General features: G+C 39.6%; 2 protein-coding genes across 2 annotated transcripts; one reads left to right on the top strand and one right to left on the bottom strand.

Annotated features, from left to right (window-relative positions):
• The first annotated feature begins 1,326 nt into the window (after positions 1-1,326).
• Positions 1,327-4,422, top strand: LOC143450663 (DNA-directed RNA polymerase III subunit RPC7-like). Its single transcript, XM_076951298.1, has 6 exons — positions 1,327-1,729; positions 2,661-2,790; positions 2,960-3,068; positions 3,172-3,242; positions 3,435-3,511; positions 4,021-4,422. The coding sequence occupies exons 1-6, from the start codon at positions 1,604-1,606 to the stop codon at positions 4,183-4,185; spliced, it is 678 nt and encodes a 225-aa protein (XP_076807413.1). The 5' UTR covers positions 1,327-1,603; the 3' UTR covers positions 4,186-4,422.
• A 52-nt stretch (positions 4,423-4,474) lies between these two features.
• Positions 4,475-18,799, bottom strand: LOC143450661 (uncharacterized). The gene is made up of 11 exons (XM_076951296.1): positions 18,096-18,799; positions 17,357-17,548; positions 12,750-16,862; positions 12,148-12,313; positions 9,060-10,150; positions 8,739-8,843; positions 6,201-7,037; positions 5,683-5,944; positions 5,197-5,244; positions 4,965-5,057; positions 4,475-4,859 (listed from the first exon to the last, which is right to left on the bottom strand). Exons 1-11 carry the CDS (start codon positions 18,240-18,242, stop codon positions 4,762-4,764), a joined length of 7,152 nt encoding a protein of 2,383 aa, XP_076807411.1. The 5' UTR covers positions 18,243-18,799; the 3' UTR covers positions 4,475-4,761.
• Positions 18,800-20,049: the final 1,250 nt, after the last annotated feature.

Raw genomic sequence — 20,049 nt, 5'->3', positions numbered from 1 at the left:
GTGCTACCGGTATCTATTCATGGCCATTATGGCCAGTTGCCTGCACCTTGGTCTAACAAAAAGGAGGTGTAGGCTATGCCTGAAAAATCAAGATTTCTTTGATTACGTCAAACTCTTATGTAGGTAGGGCTTTAAAAATCCTGTTTAGACTAATCAGAGGGCAGCATGGTTGGTGTTGTGTTTTAGTCTGAGAATTAGTAATTTGCGTGTTAAATAGTTAAATGCTACACAAACTCTCACATATTTCACATCGTATGATTCGTTGACCATGTAACGTGACTTTGTATCAAACAGGTTCAGTGCGGTTCAAACCGCTGTAAAATAAGACCTAGGCAACATATTTTCAAATTTTTTCTTTTTTATTGCATGAAGGAATTCACATGCTATTCACCTGAGCGAAATCTTTAGTCTGTAATTTAACAAAGAGTCAAACTGGGTCAACAACTTCCATTGTTAAGTATAGGCGATAAAAATCTTGCCATCCAGACAATAACTCAGAAAGGGCATATTTTATTTTCAATAACTTTACTACATATAGGCCTAGCCTAAAGAAATAAACCAAGAAATTGACTCTTTTTTGAAACTCATACGCATCTTACGCTTAATTTTGTGTCTTTTAGAGAGATCAATTTTATATTCGTGACATTTTGATAACCAACCTGCAGACCCTTCAACAACACACACAATCCATAACATAAATTTTATGCTGAGCATCAGTTTATTGTCTAACCCACAATCCTTAGTCGAAAACGGCATTTCAGTTATTTGAGAGTCAGTTACGCCGGAGCTCTAAATAAATCATCGCAAAAAATAGTTTTACTTCTGTTTTTGGAACAGGCAAATGGTAAAAAATGCGAAACTTTCTCCATTTCTAGTCTACGTCAAAAGTGATCTGAGCAAGACTTGCGACCAAAACCACCAGATGAATGCGTGGCAACTGGCAACTTCAATAAACTGAAGAGTGCATACTTTTTACTCAGCGGGAGGGCTACCATCACGCCAAATAAAGTTTTTCCAGAAATTTTAAAGCAAAAAAAAATGAATTAACAAAAGAAGCCGCATATAAATAAAAAATTAAATCTGGTTAATTTTCATAAAAAATTGAACGATATAATCAAAGCATTGAGTAGCTTAAAATATTACTTAAATATACAGACAAAAATGTCTGTTCTTGACTTCAAAGATTTTTGGTTTTTGGTAAAATTATATGAAAAACAATAAAATATTTAGATATTCCAGAAAAAAGCGCTTTGAAAATTGTTTTTGATTTGCATGAGCAATAAATTTAATGTTTTGTTAATGTTGGGCATGGGGAATTACCATGAATAGAAACAAATGTGTCAGGAAAAAGTTAGGCTAAATTTTTCAACTCTTGCAGTTATAGGCCCAGTCTAAGACAGACCTACAGGTCCAAGGTTAAACTTTTCGCTGTTGATTAGTGATTCATCCAAGTTTAGCGAGCGAAAATAGTCCTGGTCAAAGCACAAATGTAATCAAAGCATTTCCAAAAACAAAATCTAACTTGGACTCAGGACGATAAAGTTAAACTTTCAAATTAGTGATTTCCTAAGTTTGTGACGTTATTATAAAAGTAACTTAGCCTATGTCGAGAGGAGGCAGAGGTAGAGGAAGAGGACGTGGCAATGTCTCTTTTAATATGGAAGCAATTGGCTTCGGAAGAGGCGATGCTCTTCCAGCTCCAATTCTCCAACCTCCACCAAAGTTCCCGGTGAGTTTATTAATAGGCTGTAGTTTAGGAAAAGGTAATGTTGACTTTAAGTGCGAAGTAGTGAAAATGTGGAACAAAAAATACTGTGTGAAATTTGTTGTAAATTATCTGATTGCTTGATTCCATAAAAAAAGCTGAAATTAAATTGATAATTTATCCATTCGGTTTTGTTACTAGACTAATTACAATAATTAAAACATTTATCAGCACATGGCTTTCGTAGCTGAGTGATCTGAGCATTGGTCTCTAATTATTGCGGCCTGTGCTTCATATCCAGTTGCGCTATCGTTGCAATGCTTTTGAGCAATTTATTAATGATGCTTGCTCCTGTTCAGTGGTTGGAAAGAGTTTCAAATTCGAGTAAAGCAACATGAAAAATAAAAACCTTCGTAAAAATGTGAATGTTAATTAAAATTTGCAAAATAACCACCCCGGTAACCAAGCCCAAATGAAAAGTATATATGTGGCAATTTTCGACAAGAAAACGTGTATGCAAAACCTCAAATTGTGGTGTGACAGCAAACATTGAACTACTGAAGCCTCAATTTGTTTTTTCTTTTTAACTTGGCGCTCAAACAATAAACTTTGCATCCATGGTTTATTTATTTTAAATTGGTGCGAACATGTAAATTTTCCTGTGCACCTTGAAGACTTACATGCACGCGTGTGCCACACTATCTAGATTTGTCGTCGTTGATTTGCATCAAAAACTTTCATGATAAATTGTGCAAATGAGCTGTGGTATAGCAATGCTGAATTTCTGACAATGTCAGAAATGTTTTTTCACTTTCCTTTGTGTGCATAGAAAACACCCTGTCATCTAGATGTTTTGATTTTTATGCAGCTTTAACGACAAAGTGTAATTTTTTTCAAGACTTAACTGAACAGTTTTTCACCCTGACCCTAGTACTTATTCAGATTATGTTTGCAGCCTTCACGTCAGCCACCACTGCCTCTAGTGGGCGGTGATGAAGCGAAGTACTTGCTGGCCCTCAAAAAAGAGTTTCTTCAAACTATGCAGGCTTCGCCATACTTCATCAAAGCTGAGCAAGAAAAGACTGGTGAGTACTGTGTGCAGTATGACACATGTATGACTCGTGTATGACTCATTTATGACTCATGATATGTGGCTGTATATGACTCTTGTGATGGCTGCAGAGGTGAATGAATGACAATACTAAATGAGTTTAGCATTTTTGTTTTTTTTTCAAAATATATCGTTATGTGAAGATGTCGATAGATACTCGGATAAATACCGAGCGAGTCGAAACACCGACAACACAATAGAATGGGAACCAGATTGGCGTCGTTTTCCAAAGGAGCTAAAAATTGCCGTCAGGTATAAATAAATTTATGCAAAAAGTTGTATTTTTATATTTGACACTTCAGTTGTTCTGGCCAATTGAAAGAGATTGTTTTCGTAAAAAATTTTTCGTTTGCAGAAAGAAGAGAAAGGCCAGTGCTAGATCAATGGTATCGAATTTACCCGCTGCCAAAAGTACGAAAAATAAAGGTAAAGGCTGTTGTACGTTGATAAAATTCAAGTTATTTTTAAGAATATCGGGAATAGGATCACATAATTATGTAGTTCCTATTCTTTTTATGTGATTTTAATTGTTGAAGTTAAATTTCTTCGATATATGTGTTTTTTCTAAACCAACTAATGTATCATATTGGGCTGACGAGACCAAGTTGTTCATTTAAGATGAAACCGATATCAGCAAAAAGCTTGAAGTTCTTGAGAAAAAAGACACTGAAAATGCAGATAGAGCAAGCAATAAGGTGAGTGGCTGATGTCATATATATTTTAAGTTGAAAGTGTAGAGGATGTTAACGTCCTCTTTGAACTACTGCCATAATCGCTGATGCCCTCGCTATGTGTTGAGTGTAGGCAACTGGTGTCAGTGCAGAATGCAAGTTACTTATATTCATGGTGATTCTATGTGTAATTGTTGTCGGATCTGTCAAAATTTAACAGCTGGAAACTGGAATACCCATTTTGCGTAACTTTTTGAGTCAATCTCACGCTTCCTTCTATAATGTCTGCTTAAACACTGCCCGTACTTTTCTATATGGTTGTTTCACATTTATTTATGCCGCTATCTTGAAGAACGACGTTGCTAGTTAGAAACCACTGTACAGTAGAAAACGTTCGTATTACTCGTGAACGTACCGGCTTTCTCTGTCTCACACATAAACCTTCCTGTATTAATCATCACATTTGTAACTACTTGGTGCTTATATAACAACTCACCGGTTAACCTCAACCTAAGCTAATTATGACGTGACAGGACGAAGATGAATCAGAGAACGATGAACTAGAGGAGGATGTGGTGGCACGTGAGGAAGACGAGGAGGAGGGAAATGATTATATCTCCTCCTACTTTGACAATGGAGAGTCCTACCTGGATGAAGAAGAGGACACACTTGATGATAAAGAAGGAGGAATTTACTGATGAAAAGTTTTGCCTCACTGTTGGCTGCTATGAGCACTTTCATGCCACGGAGGTTCCATCTTGAAACAGATGACGGCCAAACTCCTCTAGACTCTGCATGTTACACAAGTGTCAGTATGTCTGACGCGCGATGTGTTGTTCGTGCGAAATCTTTGAGGGCACTTTTTATTACACAGTTTTTTTCAAAAGCGACGGAGAAACACTGGTAACATTTATTAAACAGCAATCAGCCAACCAGCCCTAATATTATAATTTTACTTTATTTTGCAACAATCAAGTTTTATACAGAATCGAAGCCATTTTGGCGAGTCACGTGAGTTGTTTAGGCACAAATTTATCAAGTTTAATACAAACAAAAAAAAAACAGAAAAATAAACAAACGAAAATGTCAAAGCAATGCAACAGCAAAATTGGCAAAACAAAATTTACACATAATAAAGAATTAGGAACAACAAAAGACACCAAACACCTGATAAAATCATAAACATACAGTAATTACACTTAAAGATGAACCCAAAACAAATAGAAGGATCGGAGTAAAAATGTTTATTGCTGGTCGGTTGGGATCAAACATTTTCACTTCAGCTTTTTTGCGACCAACAACTTATCCTGGTTGAGACGGGTCCGGAGTTTGGTCAGAACATCGTTTGAAAAAGTCCTCCCCCTTCTCAGGACTATTAAATAGAAATCTTATATAATCCGTCGCTTCCGCAAATTTAATGGCGGCAACAACTTTTTCGCCAAAACATTAAACTACGACGTCAGAACCTATCGCTCACCCTTTTTGCGCGACCCCATACGGCAAGTTTTAACAACAGTATCAATGACGTCATCAACCGTTGAGGGCTGTCCGGGGTCAGGTAAGGTCACTCCTAAAAATATCAGAAGTTTAAGTAGGAAGCCCTTGTTTAAAATGACTTCGGTTGAGACATGGGAAGGAGCAACCTCAAACGCTTCGACGATCTTATAAAAACCGAATAATACTAAAATGCACGTCACAGACAAACTTGCCTAGTGGCTTCGTCAGTTGTCGGAGTCGTCCCGCGATGCTTGACGAATCTAAAACAACAAGATCGGTTCGATTAATTAATTATTCACCGCGGTAAAGCGTTGGCAGCACGGCGAAACTGATCCTTTCCTTCAATCCAAAATGTTGTATCAGGTTACATTCTACAGTGCGCCAACCCAGGGAACTTGGCCACTACTAAAAATAAATCGACCGCTCTCCTGGAGAATATGAGTCTGGCATCGTTTAAGACTCGAACATTTGTAGTAACATCGGCTTGGCCTGTCCAAACACCCATAACGCCCTGTGGTGGCTCAAACTAGCTACGGGCCAGGTTCCATAACGAGCAAGAAAGGATTTACTTCGTCCTCGGGACCGGGATTTAGTGGGGAGTTTTATTTCAGCTGGTCCTTTGTGCCTGCACTCGCCAAACACGCATTGGAAATACTATTTTTGTCGTGTGATGACATCATAATAAACGACTCACAAACCTGGCTCGTCATCGTCTTCCACGTCATCTGTCGATCTATTTAGTACGTCATCAAAAAACTCTGACGTCTTAAGACTTCCTTCCTTTCCAGCAAGCGAAAATACGTCATCGACTTTCAGGTCAACGTCATCGAATGTTTCTTGAAACTCTTTGGTGTCCACGCTAGGGTCCATTTCATTACGGCCGTATGCAGTCGGGTAGGAAGTGACGTCATCATGACGTGGTTCTGATTTCACGTCGTCAGCAGGTGGTGTGGGAAAACGCTGCAAGAGAACCGGGTCAGGTTAAGCCGTACACGAGTAAAATTTCATCGAAGTGTGGGGACAAAGGCAGCACTCAAATATCTCAACTTTTGCAAAATTATTTTTCTTATAAAATTTTATATAATAATATTATATTCTTATTTTTCTTTCTCCCGATCAAAAACTGAGTTTAACTAATCTTGGAATGACTTGTGTCATCACTCATCAGTGACCAAAAATTAAGTCCCAGACTTCCCTAAAGACACATCGTGCTTACCACTGTGATGATGGAAGGTTTCTTGGAGGGGATAACCCCAACCTGATTTGATTGAACTCTTTTTAAGCTTTCTTTTTCGTCATCTGTCTCCTTCAACTCGTTTTCTTGGGAAACACGTGACGTGGCATTGGCGCCAGCTGACATTAGCGTAGAAGGCAACGATGCTTGATCGATAGAAGTGGCCATGGTAGGAAGAAATGATGCCGGTGGGTTACTTATTCCGCATGAGGGCTTAGAACGGTGTTTCGAAATTGCATGAGATGATGGGGTTAATTTTTGAATGGGTTTGTCACTCGCAGAAACCTTTATAAGCGCACTTTTTTCTGGACGCGAAGACGGTGGGTTCGAGAACATTCCGCTTTTCTCAAACACTTTCAACTCCGGCTTTGGAATTGTTTCCTTTGTTAGAGACGTGCTCGCGGCAAACGCTGGTTTGGACGGGGGCAGTATAATTCGGGGGGTGAAGGCGCCCACTTGCGTCGAGGAATTTGCTGATGACGTTGTTACAGCACACTCCTTATATACGACAGTCGGGGGCCTTACCAGGTTTAAAGGAGATTTCGAAAGTAAATGGGGGGGAAGATCGACCCAGGCTGGGGGAGCGGAAGTGACGTTGTTCGGCCAGGTAAACGAATTCATTGGAGCGGAACCATCAGCAGAGCTAAGTCGTTGTTTCGTCTCACTGCTTGCTTTTTCTTGCAATGTTTTCCGCTTTTTCGCGGCGATCGCGGTCTGCTTATCAGCGCCTTGCTTGGATAATCCGTCGGTGACGTTCGATTTTAGTTGAATATCTTCGTCCATGAGTTTGAGGTTGTAGAGGAAGGAATCAGAGAATAACTGAAAAAAATGAACCGAGGCTTTGCTCTAAATCGCGGTGACAGTGTTTTGAATCCACAAAATATTCGTCTAAGTAAAAGTTAACAAAAACAATTGAATACAAATATTATTTTCATCCTCGCCCAACTCACAACACGTGTTTTATTTGATAAAATAATCAATCAATAAATTGACAAAACAATGAAATACCGAGGCCGCAGACAAACTGTGCGCACATACTGACAATAGACGAGGATGTAATCTCCAGCCCTGCACAATTCGTAGATAAGAAGATATTTACTCGAGATGTCACGTGTTACTAAGCTCATGATCGCACCGCAGTTGAATATCGTCTTGAGCTTACAAATTGCCGGCCCGTCGTTATAACTTCATTTTCTTCCAAAGAATGCATTGAATAGGGGTCGATGTGTCAAAGGTTAACAAGGAAGTCACGTGTCGGCTCATATGACTGAAGCTTCGTATCTTTATCTTTCTATTCTTTTAATCACTGTTTTAAGATATCTGTGGACCATTCTGGCGCGATCTGTTATTTTAAGGCTTTAAAACCGCACGCATTCGATGTTCCGCGAGCTGAGTCTCGATGTTGCAAATAGAACCAAGTTGTCGAACAAGACGACAATCGTGAACCTGAAGCAACAGAGTTTTATTTTCTTAAATCTGCAAAACCTTTACGATATTCTGTATTCTGCCACATGAAACATTGTTACGTTGCATCAGCGAAATAGCCACATTCCTTTGGAAAACATCCGTTGTTAGTCGTCATTCCATCAAAATGAGTTTATTGGTTTTAATTGACCGTTTGAAGACGTATTTCGCTGATAGTTTAACGCATTCTTTAGGCACAACATCAACCTGAACTTCTAATAAAATTTCTTTCGCTCTGGCCTTTCTGTTCATTGTATTTGTGCGCTTATTTCGTCAACTTATTGTGCGCCCGACCGTCTTTCTTACTTAATTGTGGCATTAAGCTCGCGCCATTGCCATTCGGATGCCATGAAGGTTGAAGCCACCCAGTCCTTAACAACGCTTTTCTCAAAGACGTTACGAATGCTCAGTTTTCAGTGAAAAAGATTTTCTTGGAAATTTCAAGTGAATAAAGGTCTAGGAGTCTGGGTCGTCTTTCTTTGCCTGTCATGTGCAATTGACTAACCAGTGATATATTTTTCAAGATTCTTTCAGACTATTTAGTTAATTGATGTAAGATAAATTTCTATTCGCAGTAGATTGTGCGAACGTCGGTTTTATCGACTTCTACAGGGTAGAATTTCACAATTTTTTTGTCATCGCCGCTTTTCAAATAGGTCAATCGACCTCGCGATCTAAGTAATTCAATACTTGTTGACGTCACAGATATAACTGATCAAACGAGCAACTGACAATGATAAAAGCGAAACGACGCATTTTGTTCTAAGATCGCGAGCGAGCACGAAGCCGACGATGCAATTAAACGTGGCCGTCCTGTTGCTATGTTTCGCTTTCTCGACTCTTCTAGTGTTTTTTCTCCACAGTGCATTGAATGTGGAGTTTGGCTATTTGCAAAAATAGTTTTTATAACACCTGGCGGCAAGTTGAATCTTTGAAGAAGCCAAAGTATTCGGGTTTCTACCTTTGATGAATGCGGTGCAATTACTCAATTTGAAGCTGGTGACTAAAACGCAACCCAGTTGGGCATAATAAGGTTAAGCGTAGAAGGTAAATTACCTGGATGACGTGTGCATTGACGTCACTGGTAGTTTGATAGGTTTTGACGCAAACATATTCCCTCAAATGCTTGGACGCGATTCCAAATGTGGCGTCGTAGAAAACCTGAACAAAAAGATGCGTCTTAGAAGAAACAAAGTCATCAAAAATCCGTATGAAATTGATGAGAAAAGCTATAACAAGGAAGTAATACTTGAGTATGCGTTTCGCCATCTAATATGCAAATACTTATCAAACTCTCACTCATTGTAAAAGCCGCCTACTGCGCACTGTAACATGCTACAGTTGCTACCTTTGGAGTCGAAGACGTGAGACACCTACCGGTATGAGTATTCTAAGGACATCCTGCAACTTTATCAAGTCATCAACGTCGGTAAGTCCAAGTGGTGACGTAAGCAGCCAGGGTTTGAAAGCGCGGAAGACGTCCGATGGGACCTCCAATAAGTGGTTGTATATGGCGTCATAAACATGTTTGACGAACTTGTTCTGTGGAAGGCGCATCAGGTTGTGGCGTTCAACGCATTTTATGACGTCCGAGGAATTTGTGCGAAGAATGAACGCGACGTCTCGGATCCGCACCAAGTTGACCTCACATTGCGCAAGATTGACCCCGATCGAACTTTGACTCGATGAAACGTCACTTTCAGTTTGGTGAGATGTCGTAGTACCTCCAGAAGTGATGGATCTGGCCTGGACGTAGGGGATCCGTCTCCGCATAAAGAAGCTCCTCCCGGGGTTGCTGCCGGGGATGTGCAAGAGCTCGGATGGAGCCATCATCTCCACCTCCATGATTCCGTGGGAGGTAGGTTCAAGGATCGGACTTGACTGAGGTTTAGGCGGGATTGAGGAGGATTTGTTCCCGCTGTCGTGCCCGGAACTGACCCTAGAGACACGCTGAGTCGACAATGGAACCGTATCCTGCAATCGTGGTGATGGCTGCGATCGTGTCGACTTTTTCATGACGTTGGTGATGTTGGACTCACCCGAGGAGTTGGTCGCAGTGTTGTGGGCTTGGGAAGTTTTGAGGAAGTCGTGTCGTGACGTCATTAAGATTTTCTTTGCTTCGATGAAGGAATTCGGAACATTTGATGTCATAGGTACGTCAGCAGAGATTGAAACTCGATAAGGATCGTTATGAGAGTCGCGGTTAGTGGACGAAGCGGAAGTGATAACAGTTGTGACCTGGCCTCTTTTTTCAGAGCCACAAGATGCAGTGGCAATAGGATTAACTGAAGTTGGAAGATTAATTTTTTCAGATACTGATGATTTTGTTTCGTGATGACTTTCTTCCGCAATATCGATCAGAATTTGTGAAATAACATTCGGGGACGCAGTTTTGGCATCAACTTCACAACTTGCTGGATATCCAGTTCCGTCAGACTTACAGCCAAAAGTTGTGTCTTTGGAAAAATCTATGTGGAATAAAACAAAAGTAACCACATTAAAAGAAACCGGACCTATTAGCCTATTTGCCATTGGCACATACGAGACGAGCTCATCAATTTAAAGCTAAGACCAGTTAACATTAAACCGAAGAAAAGTTGCCTGATATAAGGGACAAAATTTGTTTCAGTAAATAACATTTGGTGGTTAAGCAACTATTGCAATAACTGCATCATTGCAAATTATTTGCTAATCATGTTGCGAGTTGTAGCAGCTATGACGTCACAATGTGAAAATTATGTGCCTGACGCGTGTGGTTTAACCGAATATGAATTGAACGTTCCGCGTATAGGCGACAAAAAACAGGTTTATTTTATTGGCAAAAGTGCGCAATAATTATACCGTGCGTTGATCAAGTCAATGCAGATGCTAAGCTACAGCTTAATGAGCTTCTTAGTCTTGGATTTTGACGCTGTCCCGGTCCAGTAATTACCTGAAAGCTTCACTAGTAGATGCATTTGTTGCACTGTGAGATATTTCTATGCTGAAAACAAACGTCACCTGCAACTACTCACTTATCTGCGTGGTTTCATTCTATTAGCCAGCCTACACCTATAACCACACCTACATCAAACACTAAGTGTCACGCGTGTTAATTTCACACCATGGCTTCGTAATCGTCGCCAATCGTGTTATAATAAGTTGAAAGTTAGCGATACATTTGTGCATCATTGCTTAATCGCTGAATATTATATACAACATTTTTATCTGGTACACTTTTGGACAACTATTCTTTAGCATGAGGATAACTCGTCTTGGCGCTCGCCCCTCATGTTAGACTGGACGACATTTACCGACTCAAATGTTGCACGAATCCATAAATAAACAAAAAGTTTCTGTCAGTAGATGAGTTAGTTGGTAAAATAGAAAGTTACCATTTAAAATAACAATGGATTTATACAGTTCAAGACTATTACAAGCTATTGCTAGCATGACGTCACAGATGCAGTGGAAGCTCGTTAATTGGAAAAATGCAGTGGAAGTGACGTTGAAGTTAAGAACTTCATGTTGAAGGAACCCAATAAACTATTTCGAGACCAAGTTCAAGCTCTAAAGTAGGTTCATCGTACGATAAATTATTCCATAGATAGTTAATATATTCATGCATATTTCAACCCAGAACTCTCGCAGTTGCAAAAAATATAGAAATATAAATTTTTCATGTTTGCCCATCTTTCCACCTAGGGGAGTATCTCGGGAGGTTGTGAAGTACACCAGGGTGTATTTTGGTGCGTTCACTTCTTTATTTTCACGTTAATGATGCTGCACTAATTAAGCACAGAGAGCTTAGTTGCGCGACACGACAACAGTCTTTATGACAGGACAAGTGATTTTTGTAACATTTTAAAATAATAAGTGACATTCACAGCCCAGAGCAAACAAAACATTTTGTGTTAAAAGAAACTTCGAGTTGATGAGTGTTAGTTGTTTAAGTATACTAAATAAAGTATTTTTCGAGACCGGTTTAGTAGTTTAGGTTACCAGCAATTTCGATTTAAGCATAGTTAAGTTAACGCGGTTCAAGTGAACATAAAATAGAGTGATTATGCGGATACTTAAGCAAGTTACAGGGTAATCTGTTTATAATATGTGTGTGAAGCGGAAAGATTTCTTGAAATTACTTGTGTAGAACCATTCTGAAATTATCACTTTAAAAACATTCACCATGGTACGAAAAGAAACAAAATTGTACACAATAAAAAATAAAGTTTATATCCAACCCTTGAAAATATTGAAATTCATCTGAATTTTCAGGTTATAAAAAGATAATTTGCAAGGAGAAAACATCAGTCAATTAATTATTTGAAGTTAAAAATATCTTGTTTTAAACATTTACGTGGCAATAATAACTTTAAAGCTGCACCGCAGATTATGTCACAACAACGTTATATATTGTATATTATATACTGTATCAATATTTTTATATTATTTTCGTCTTAATTTTCTTTAACAATAAGAAATAAACCTGTGGTGGGTTTGGTGCTGGCGATATCATCGACCAACTTCAGGTCATTGCTGTTGTTGCTATTGGAGTTAGCCCTCTTGAGTTGAATCTTTTTTGGTTCGGCGTTAACATTACAGTCCAGCGTGCTCATCTGTTCGTCGCCACTTATTTTTCCAGTGGCATTAATCTGAAAAAGTGCGAATTGGTTATAAATGTTATTTGTTGGTTAAATTTATAGAAATATGTGGCAATAGGAACGCCAAAGCATTTGAATGAATGATTGCAAATTGCGACAAAAGTGTGTGAATTGATAATAATTAAAGATTGCTTTTTATAAAAATTTATTTTGTAACTACTTTAAAATGCAATATCAAAACGACGTATTAACTTTATGGTTAAAAAGAAGGCCAAAGTTTAATCAAAACAATTTTAATTTTATTTTGGGTATCTTTCAGAACAATTAATTAGCGATTGCCTTTTGCTACAAATTCTTCATCGGGAATTGGTGCAGTAAATCTTATCTCAACATCTTATATGCGTTATTATTCCACTTAACTTATGGTTAAATGTGAAAAATTAAAAATAAGCGTAAAGTATATCAAAACAAATGCTGAAACAACTACCTTCGAAGTTACAGCCACAGGTTTGTTGTTATTTTCATTCAAATTCTCAACGGTGGTATTTTCCGAGACGTCGAAGACCACATCGTAAAGGGTTGACGTTTGGTTCATCGACGAAACTTGGTCAGGTGTGTCTGGTACTTTTAGTTCCTCGTTCCCCACATCTAAACGGGATTCTATTTCGCTATCGTTCAGATCATTTAGCTGGACGCAAGTCAAGTCAGTTTCTTTGATGTTATCTGCTGTCTGAAGGTTGTCTGGCTTCTCTATCGTTGTCTGTAGTATGGCATTTTCGGGAAACAATAAATCGGGTTGATCGGAAGTTGCAGATACTGGCGATGTTTTTAATTTTTTTGCTAAATCTCGGTCACTGTTGTTTGGATTATTCCACTCTGACTTCTTATCATTGAAGGTCGGAAGGTGGCGCTTTCTTCGCAGCAAACGAGAAGCGATAGAAGCCGAATTAGTCCGATCTGATTTATCATTTTTGGAAAGAGGTTCACCAACAGATAGACCCAGAGTTGCGGTTAGTTGCTTTGAGACTTCCTTGCGCTGAAAAATGGATTTTCTAGCGGTGTTCTTCCTGCCACTGTCCCGACGAACTTCACGGTTCAGATTTTCTTGAAATAACTTTGAGCTTTCACCTTGCCCCGATATGAAATTATTTTTAAAGAAAGTTTCTTCATTAGAACCTTGTGTCTTTGGTTCGGTATTGTTTCGACTTGGATGAGAAATTTGAAGAAATCGGATTTGTTCCTCTAATTTTTGAGGAAGCTGATTGAGATAAATTTTACATCTTCGTTTTTTCATTTCTCTAAACAGCTCCTCGGAGGCCGGCTGATGATTTGAATCCTCCGCATCGTTAGTCGGCAAAACATCAGACGATGATGATGTTTTCTCACTTTGAATCTGTTTCTGGGCGCTGGTATCATCTGTGGTGTTACCAACATCACATATACTATTGTCACATGCGTGTATCAAATCAGTGTTCTCAAATAACGACGCATCTACATTGGAAGAAGGAGCTTTGGTCTCTATTTCATCGAATTCAGCATCAGAATTTTCGATCTCGGGGAAACTTTGACTTGGTCCTGGCAAGGAAGGATCGCTCTGGTCGCTTTCATCTGCAATGGTGTCGTGGTGGAAACCGCTAATGTCCTCAGTACCATCAAGATCAGGGGATCCTTCGGGAAGTAAAGTCATAGTGTCGATAATTTTCTTGCTTGCAGGATCTATGAAGAGATCGGGCGATTTTGAAGTGAAATTCGAATCCAGTTTGGCTTTTTCCAGCATGATCTTTTTCCATTGCTTTGGTTGGTTGCCATCATTTTCCTCTGACGATTTTGCAGGTTCTATTTCCTGTCCTGTTTCGACTTTATCGGAATCGATTCTTTCAACACTATTGTCAGGGCTTTGTGCCGTGCGCTTATCAACGTCATAATCACCATCGCGTGTGGCGTTTTCTACTAAAGTTGCGGCAATAACGTGGTCTTCGTTGACCAACTCTTTTTCTTTTAATTGACTGTCAACTTGCTCTTGGCCTGACAAACTGACATGAAATTCGTCAAACACACCGCAGTCCCACGAAACTGATGACGTAATAAAAGGCCAATCTAAGGCAACATTCTGTGATGCTTTGTCTTCAGTATCATTGTTCATTGCAAAAAAGTCAGAGCGGTGTGAACCCAAATGCGGATCTGTCATCCCAGAACTCGACTTTAAAATGGATTTCTGGTTCTCTGCTTGGTTGACCTGACTTTTTAAATTTTCTTTTAAGTTATCTTTAGAGCGAAGTTCTGTAGACGATTTGCTGGCAGAGTTATCTGTAAAGTTGCAAGGTTCAGGCCTACTCTGTTTTTTCTTTATCGCAACGGGGCCAATTTTAACGCCGTTAGCAAGAACCTCAGATTTGTTAATTTTCTTTATCGGTGTTTTCTTGCAGTTTCCAACATTTGCTTTTCCGGACTTGGAAAACCTTTGTAATCTCGTCTGCATGGTTTGCTGACTAGGAAGACGTTTCTTGAGCGAGACTTTCCTCCTAACCACAACAGATTTGGCACTGGACAGGGACGAAGAGACGTAAGACGTGGAACAATTCAAATTTTTTTCAACTGCTCTTTTTATTAACCCAGCAGGTCGCGTTGGTTTGGTTGAGTCGCCGATTTCAGGTTGACTGTGGTTAGCATCAGACTCTGGTTGCTTATTCTTCACAAGATTTCCAGTGGAATGCTTCGTCTGAGTTCGTCGAATAATTTCTTTGTGGCCTGCTAGCTTTGGCTCTTCTTTCTTTTGAACCTTTTCTACTTCAGTTTTTTCAGGGGAAGAGGCCGTTCCAACGCCAACTGGACGATGTAGGTTGTTGTCTCTGTTTGTTGGAAATCGTCTTTTTTGAGGCAAACTATCCCTGGATCGATTTGTATTTGTCAAACCAGTTTTGCGAGAAAATGGAGAACCATGCCTGGCTCTGTTGTCAAACCGTTGCCTGTTAAATGCGGGCGCATTGTTATCTTGGGGATGTGCTGGGTGAGGTCTACTTCCGTTTTCAAAACCACTGCTATTTGAGATTCTCTGACGTACTGGCCGGAAATGGTCATAGTCGCGAATTGTGTCGTCTCCGTCAAAGCCACGTTCAGGGTCGTCGTGAAAATCTTCCGTGAATTCATTGTTTCGTCTTCTCTGGTGCATGCCAACATGTTGACGTTGCTGATGATAAGCTACTCTTCTTGCATCAGGGAATTCTCTGGAACGGGGAGGAGCGTTACCTCTTGAAGTAAAACGGCCTTCTCTGTCAAACTCCTCCTGCTCATAGTTCCACCGTCCAGGCGGAGAAGAATCGCCACAGTTGGGGTCTGGAGAGTGATGGCTGGGAAAATATTTTTCCATAACCGGGGAAGGGGTCAAACGTCGTTTGTTCCTTCTCGGGAACTCCACGTCATCATAAGTAGGATAACGAGGGGCAGGTCTACGCTCAAAATCTTCGTGGGAACTGATTTGACGGAGGTTTCTGTTGTAAAACGTGCTGGTCTGGCGCTTTTCAGGACTCTTCTTTTCACGCTCTGAATCCTGAGTGACGTCACTATCATCATTCCTCGAATCAGGAGTTGGCCGGCGAGGTTCCTTTGCCTTGGTTGCAAACTTTTTAATGTCAATCTTTGCTCTTATCTTACTGGATGAAGTGGAAGAATGCTTCGTATTCTGTCCAATATCGCTATTGACCCTTGAAGAAGTCATCCTTGCAGGGGATAAAGATGAAGACCTTTCTGTTTTCACAACGTCTTTTAAACAAGATTCCTTCCCGTCCAACAACCTTGACCCCGTCCTACCATTTACAGCTCTGGTGCTTGAGACGTCATTGCTGTTGACCGTTGGAACCATCTGGTAGCCAACATCGACCGGGATTACAGAGTTGTATATAGGACTGGGCCATACGTAGTTAACAGGTGGCCAGTTAATGTAGTAAAGAGGTTCCGCCGGCACGAAATAAGTTCCGTTTTGCAAATTCTTTTCTTTAGCTTTATCCGTTTCTTCGAATTTCTTTGCCGATTGAGAATCAACACAATTCGAAGACGACGTTATTTTGGGATTTTTGCCCTTGTTGGACGTATCACAGGGTCCGTTGCTGATCGCATGGTTTGAAACTAAATTCATTTTTGGAGTTTGTCTTGTTCCAGAAATATCTTCTAACGCTTTTGTCCTTTTGGAAGCTGCACCGCCAGAGTTTGGCAAATTGTCAACAGAACATTGGGTCCCATTATTGGTGGCCACCTTCTTCCAAACTTTCTGATCAGGCTTTTTATTGACATGAACTTTGACATTCTCGTCGCAGTTTCCGACCGGTTTTGCATCACTAGGTAACGGCTTTTTCTTCTCTGCAGTATTAGTGCCGACATTGGCATTATTTTTACTTGGAACGCAAGGATCGGTTTTTTCGTTATTCTGATTTTCTTTTGCGTCCTTTTTGTTAGTAATTTCAGGCAAGGAATTACCGGCAATTCGTTTCTTACGTTTCGAAGTAGTTTTAATTTTGCTCTTCTTTTTCACAACCAATTTCTGTTCAACCTTTCTTTGAATTTTCATTGCACCCACCACAACTTTCAAAAACTTGCTGTAATTGTCCTGGCAAGAAAGATATTTATGACTTCATAAATAACTACTGCATAGATCAAACAACAACCAATCAATGAATACTTTATGCAAAAGCTATATTTAGAACTAGAGCAATTTAGTTACATAAGTTATGATCATACAAAAGTAATTTAAATATATTTTTATTAAATATAATCAATTCAAAGTGAACGTATTTGCCATAAACAAGACACCACTAAAGTCTCGTTAAAATAGCAGCCGACGTATCTACGCACACAAATCTTGGTTTCATAGCGCAGGTGAATCAATGTAGTATTAAATGATAAAATGACGTCAGAGAGGCTTACAGGGTGGCACATTGACTGTTAGATTGCGCAAACAGTCTTATGTACGCTCAGGCCTTGAGTCAATACAAGTACAGTACAGTACTCCGTGCTTAAACGCACGAAATGTGTGTGCCTTTTCGACTTCCCAGCTTAGTATTGCAACATCGCATGAAATACCTTTAGGGCTAATTTAATCACCTTCACTAGCTTCAAGGGACAAGACACTTCTGATTTTGTCAAGTGGGGAAATGGGTTGGTTGTTGGCTCGAATTCTCGTCTCAGCCAGTTCTTCATCATCTTTATTTCAATGTTGTTCATTTTAACCAGGCAACCGGTTTCATTTTGGACAATTTTTTCCAACTCACTCAACTTGCAATCTGGAAAATGAACCTGGAACGGGAGAAAAGGGAAACCATTTTCACTATTTTTTTATTCCATTAGGACTTAAATGAAAACACAAGTAGATTGAATAAATCTGTGCATGGGCAATAATAGTATGAGACGGTCATCAAACGTGAACTCGCCCAATGATAATCTTAAAATTACCTCCCATTAACTCAGATTTCTGCGATGCTTCAAACGACAAAAGCGCAAATTTTTCATGAAAAACAAACCTAATTTCTTTCAAATTGGTCTAATGTTTTTCGAAATATATCATTTGTGTTTACTGAAGCCAAACTATGCCTAAGTTTTCTTCACTTATTTTCACATGCGCAATCTTTTATGCAGTTACATTGCAATCGTAGCTATAGCTGAAATTAATAGGATAATCAATTTTCGATTTCAATTAAAAATCAACGAAATTAGCCTTGTTTGTCGTTAGAAGATTTTCACTGTCATCGGGCAAACTCTCACGCAAATCCAAGACACCGACTGCCATGAGCGGATGAGTGGACCTGAAACAACTCCATCAAAACAAGTGACCAAATCAGCTTACCGTTTGTAGCATGGTGATGGGAACCATCCAATCAGAAGCGGTTCTTTTATAGCATGGCACAGCATGGTCTTCTCGGATTTCGATGCAACAAACTTGAACTAGCTCAGCAACTAATTTACTGTCCAGGCTAGCGCTCGAATTGTTCATAATAACACTCCACAGACACTTAGTGTATAGTAACTATCCGGCGCTTCAAAAAGTAATCATTAATTTGCACAACAGTAGTCTGTAAAACTAACTTGGTCAATATAACTCAGTAAAGCGAAACAAAACTACGTAACTTCCGCAATAACAACGAACAGGAAGCGGCGACCTGTAAGCTAAATGTAAGCACCCTCACCGCCACGCTTTCGTCTCAGCCTTTTCTATAGCTGTGAAATACTGTTCAGGTGTACATGAAGAAAAACAACTCTCAACCTAATTTATTCAATTATTTTTCGTCAAAAGCGCGGCGGGGACGAAAAATCAAGCCAGTTGTTACTAACACGCGTCAATGAACGGGAAAAAGTGATGAAGCCGAAAAGGCTTAAAACGTGCTCAAGAGAAATAACGTTGATATTTGCTGGTAACAACTAGCACGGCAACTAAACCTATAATTAGTTAAACCCATAAAACACAAGTTGAAAAAGGGAAATTAAGCAAACGAGCAGGTGGTGTGTTCACGCAACTGATGATTGAAAATTGCTTCAATGCTGTACATCGTTCGGCTCGGCTCGTTCTTCGTTCGCGAATTTATTATTTCATCCCGCCATAGACCAAATGGTTAACATTTTACTTTTCGTTCCTCCAAATAGTGACGAAATAAAGCGACGCACAAACCGAGCATGACGCGAATAACTTGTGCGCTTCTCCGAACAAAGAGAAGCAACGAAGCATGAAAAGTCTTACGCCTAAAGCTTGTAATATTTCTTTGCCATTTTCCCAATGATACCTTTTGCCTGCATGGCTGGCAGCACAGCTCGCCGATGTTAGGATCTATATTAATTATTAATTTCACTCGGATTTGTGATCCAATTAGTGCCAAATAATACGACAAACGCATGAAACAATCAATAGTAATAAAACCTATTGTGACGCAATAGATAATTAGTTTTGCGTAACAGAACAATGTTGTCTTGTACTAAACGCAGCACAATCTTCGGGCTATGTAAAAACTGTACAGTGCTACGGAAACTTTAGCTAAATTTTAGAAAGTTTAGACTTTAACTAGTCAAAAATTTACCGTACAAGAAGAACAGGCAGCGCCAAAGTATACTTTATAACAATAGATAACAACGGCTAATGTAGCAGACAGCTAGACACACAATTAACACATGAGTTAAGCCTGGCCTAAAGACATTTTTTGTTCCTTCCAAGCTTCCAACTTGTGTAACACGAGCGCATGCTTACTGGTATACAATGGCTATTGGCTGGCCTTTGATTTAGCTTCTACCCTACTTTACAATAAAAAGCGAAATGACGCCCATGTGTAGCCTTATTGCATGTACCCTGGCTATCTTGCTTAGCTAGGCCTATTTAGCATGTCAACAGGCTAAACTGCTTGATTGGGCAGTTACTTGCATGCATCGTGGCCTTTCACCATCACAAGATATCCGGTTTAAAACGAAGCGGAACAACTTTGAAAGTTCCTTTTATGCAGAGTGGCGCATCTAGCCTGGAGACCTATAGCTAACATGAAGGTATTCACTCTCAACTTTTACCTCAAAAACCCTAAAAATAAGCCTTTGGCTGAGCCCGTCTTTTTGCCTTTTCTAACCTAACCTTAGGTTTCAACTTACACTGTTTGTTACGTCACTATGGGTTTCTCCACTAAATATTTTTGACTGATTCGTCACGCTTGAAAAGCGGGGCCAGTGCAACCTCGTGTACTAAAGGAGGATAGACAAATGTTATCGTCTTTATTGCATCTGAGTTGTATTCTAAAATCACTGCCGTCAGGATGCAATTTTTTCCT

Source organism: Clavelina lepadiformis, chromosome 3 (assembly GCF_947623445.1).
Source record: "Clavelina lepadiformis chromosome 3, kaClaLepa1.1, whole genome shotgun sequence".
Lineage (NCBI taxonomy): Eukaryota > Metazoa > Chordata > Ascidiacea > Aplousobranchia > Clavelinidae > Clavelina > Clavelina lepadiformis.
Note: the sequence above shows the minus strand (reverse complement) of the source record. Positions and strands in the feature narration are given on the sequence as shown.

What these genes read in the sequence shown, in the direction of transcription:
- LOC143450663 (XM_076951298.1), top strand. Translation starts at nt 1,604, where the DNA reads ATGTCGAGAGGAGGCAGAGGTAGAGGAAGAGGACGTGGCAATGTCTCT. An exon ending in AACCTCCACCAAAGTTCCCG is followed by an intron (nt 1,730 to 2,660) that starts GTGAGTTTATTA and finishes TTATGTTTGCAG; the next exon opens with CCTTCACGTCAGCCACCACT. An exon ending in CAAAAGTACGAAAAATAAAG is followed by an intron (nt 3,243 to 3,434) that starts GTAAAGGCTGTT and finishes TGTTCATTTAAG; the next exon opens with ATGAAACCGATATCAGCAAA.
- LOC143450661 (XM_076951296.1), bottom strand. Translation starts at nt 18,242, where the DNA reads ATGAACAATTCGAGCGCTAGCCTGGACAGTAAATTAGTTGCTGAGCTA. An exon ending in CAGCACCAAACCCACCACAG is followed by an intron (nt 10,151 to 12,147) that starts GTTTATTTCTTA and finishes TATTCCACATAG; the next exon opens with ATTTTTCCAAAGACACAACT. An exon ending in GGAAGACGATGACGAGCCAG is followed by an intron (nt 5,245 to 5,682) that starts GTTTGTGAGTCG and finishes TTGTTGTTTTAG; the next exon opens with ATTCGTCAAGCATCGCGGGA.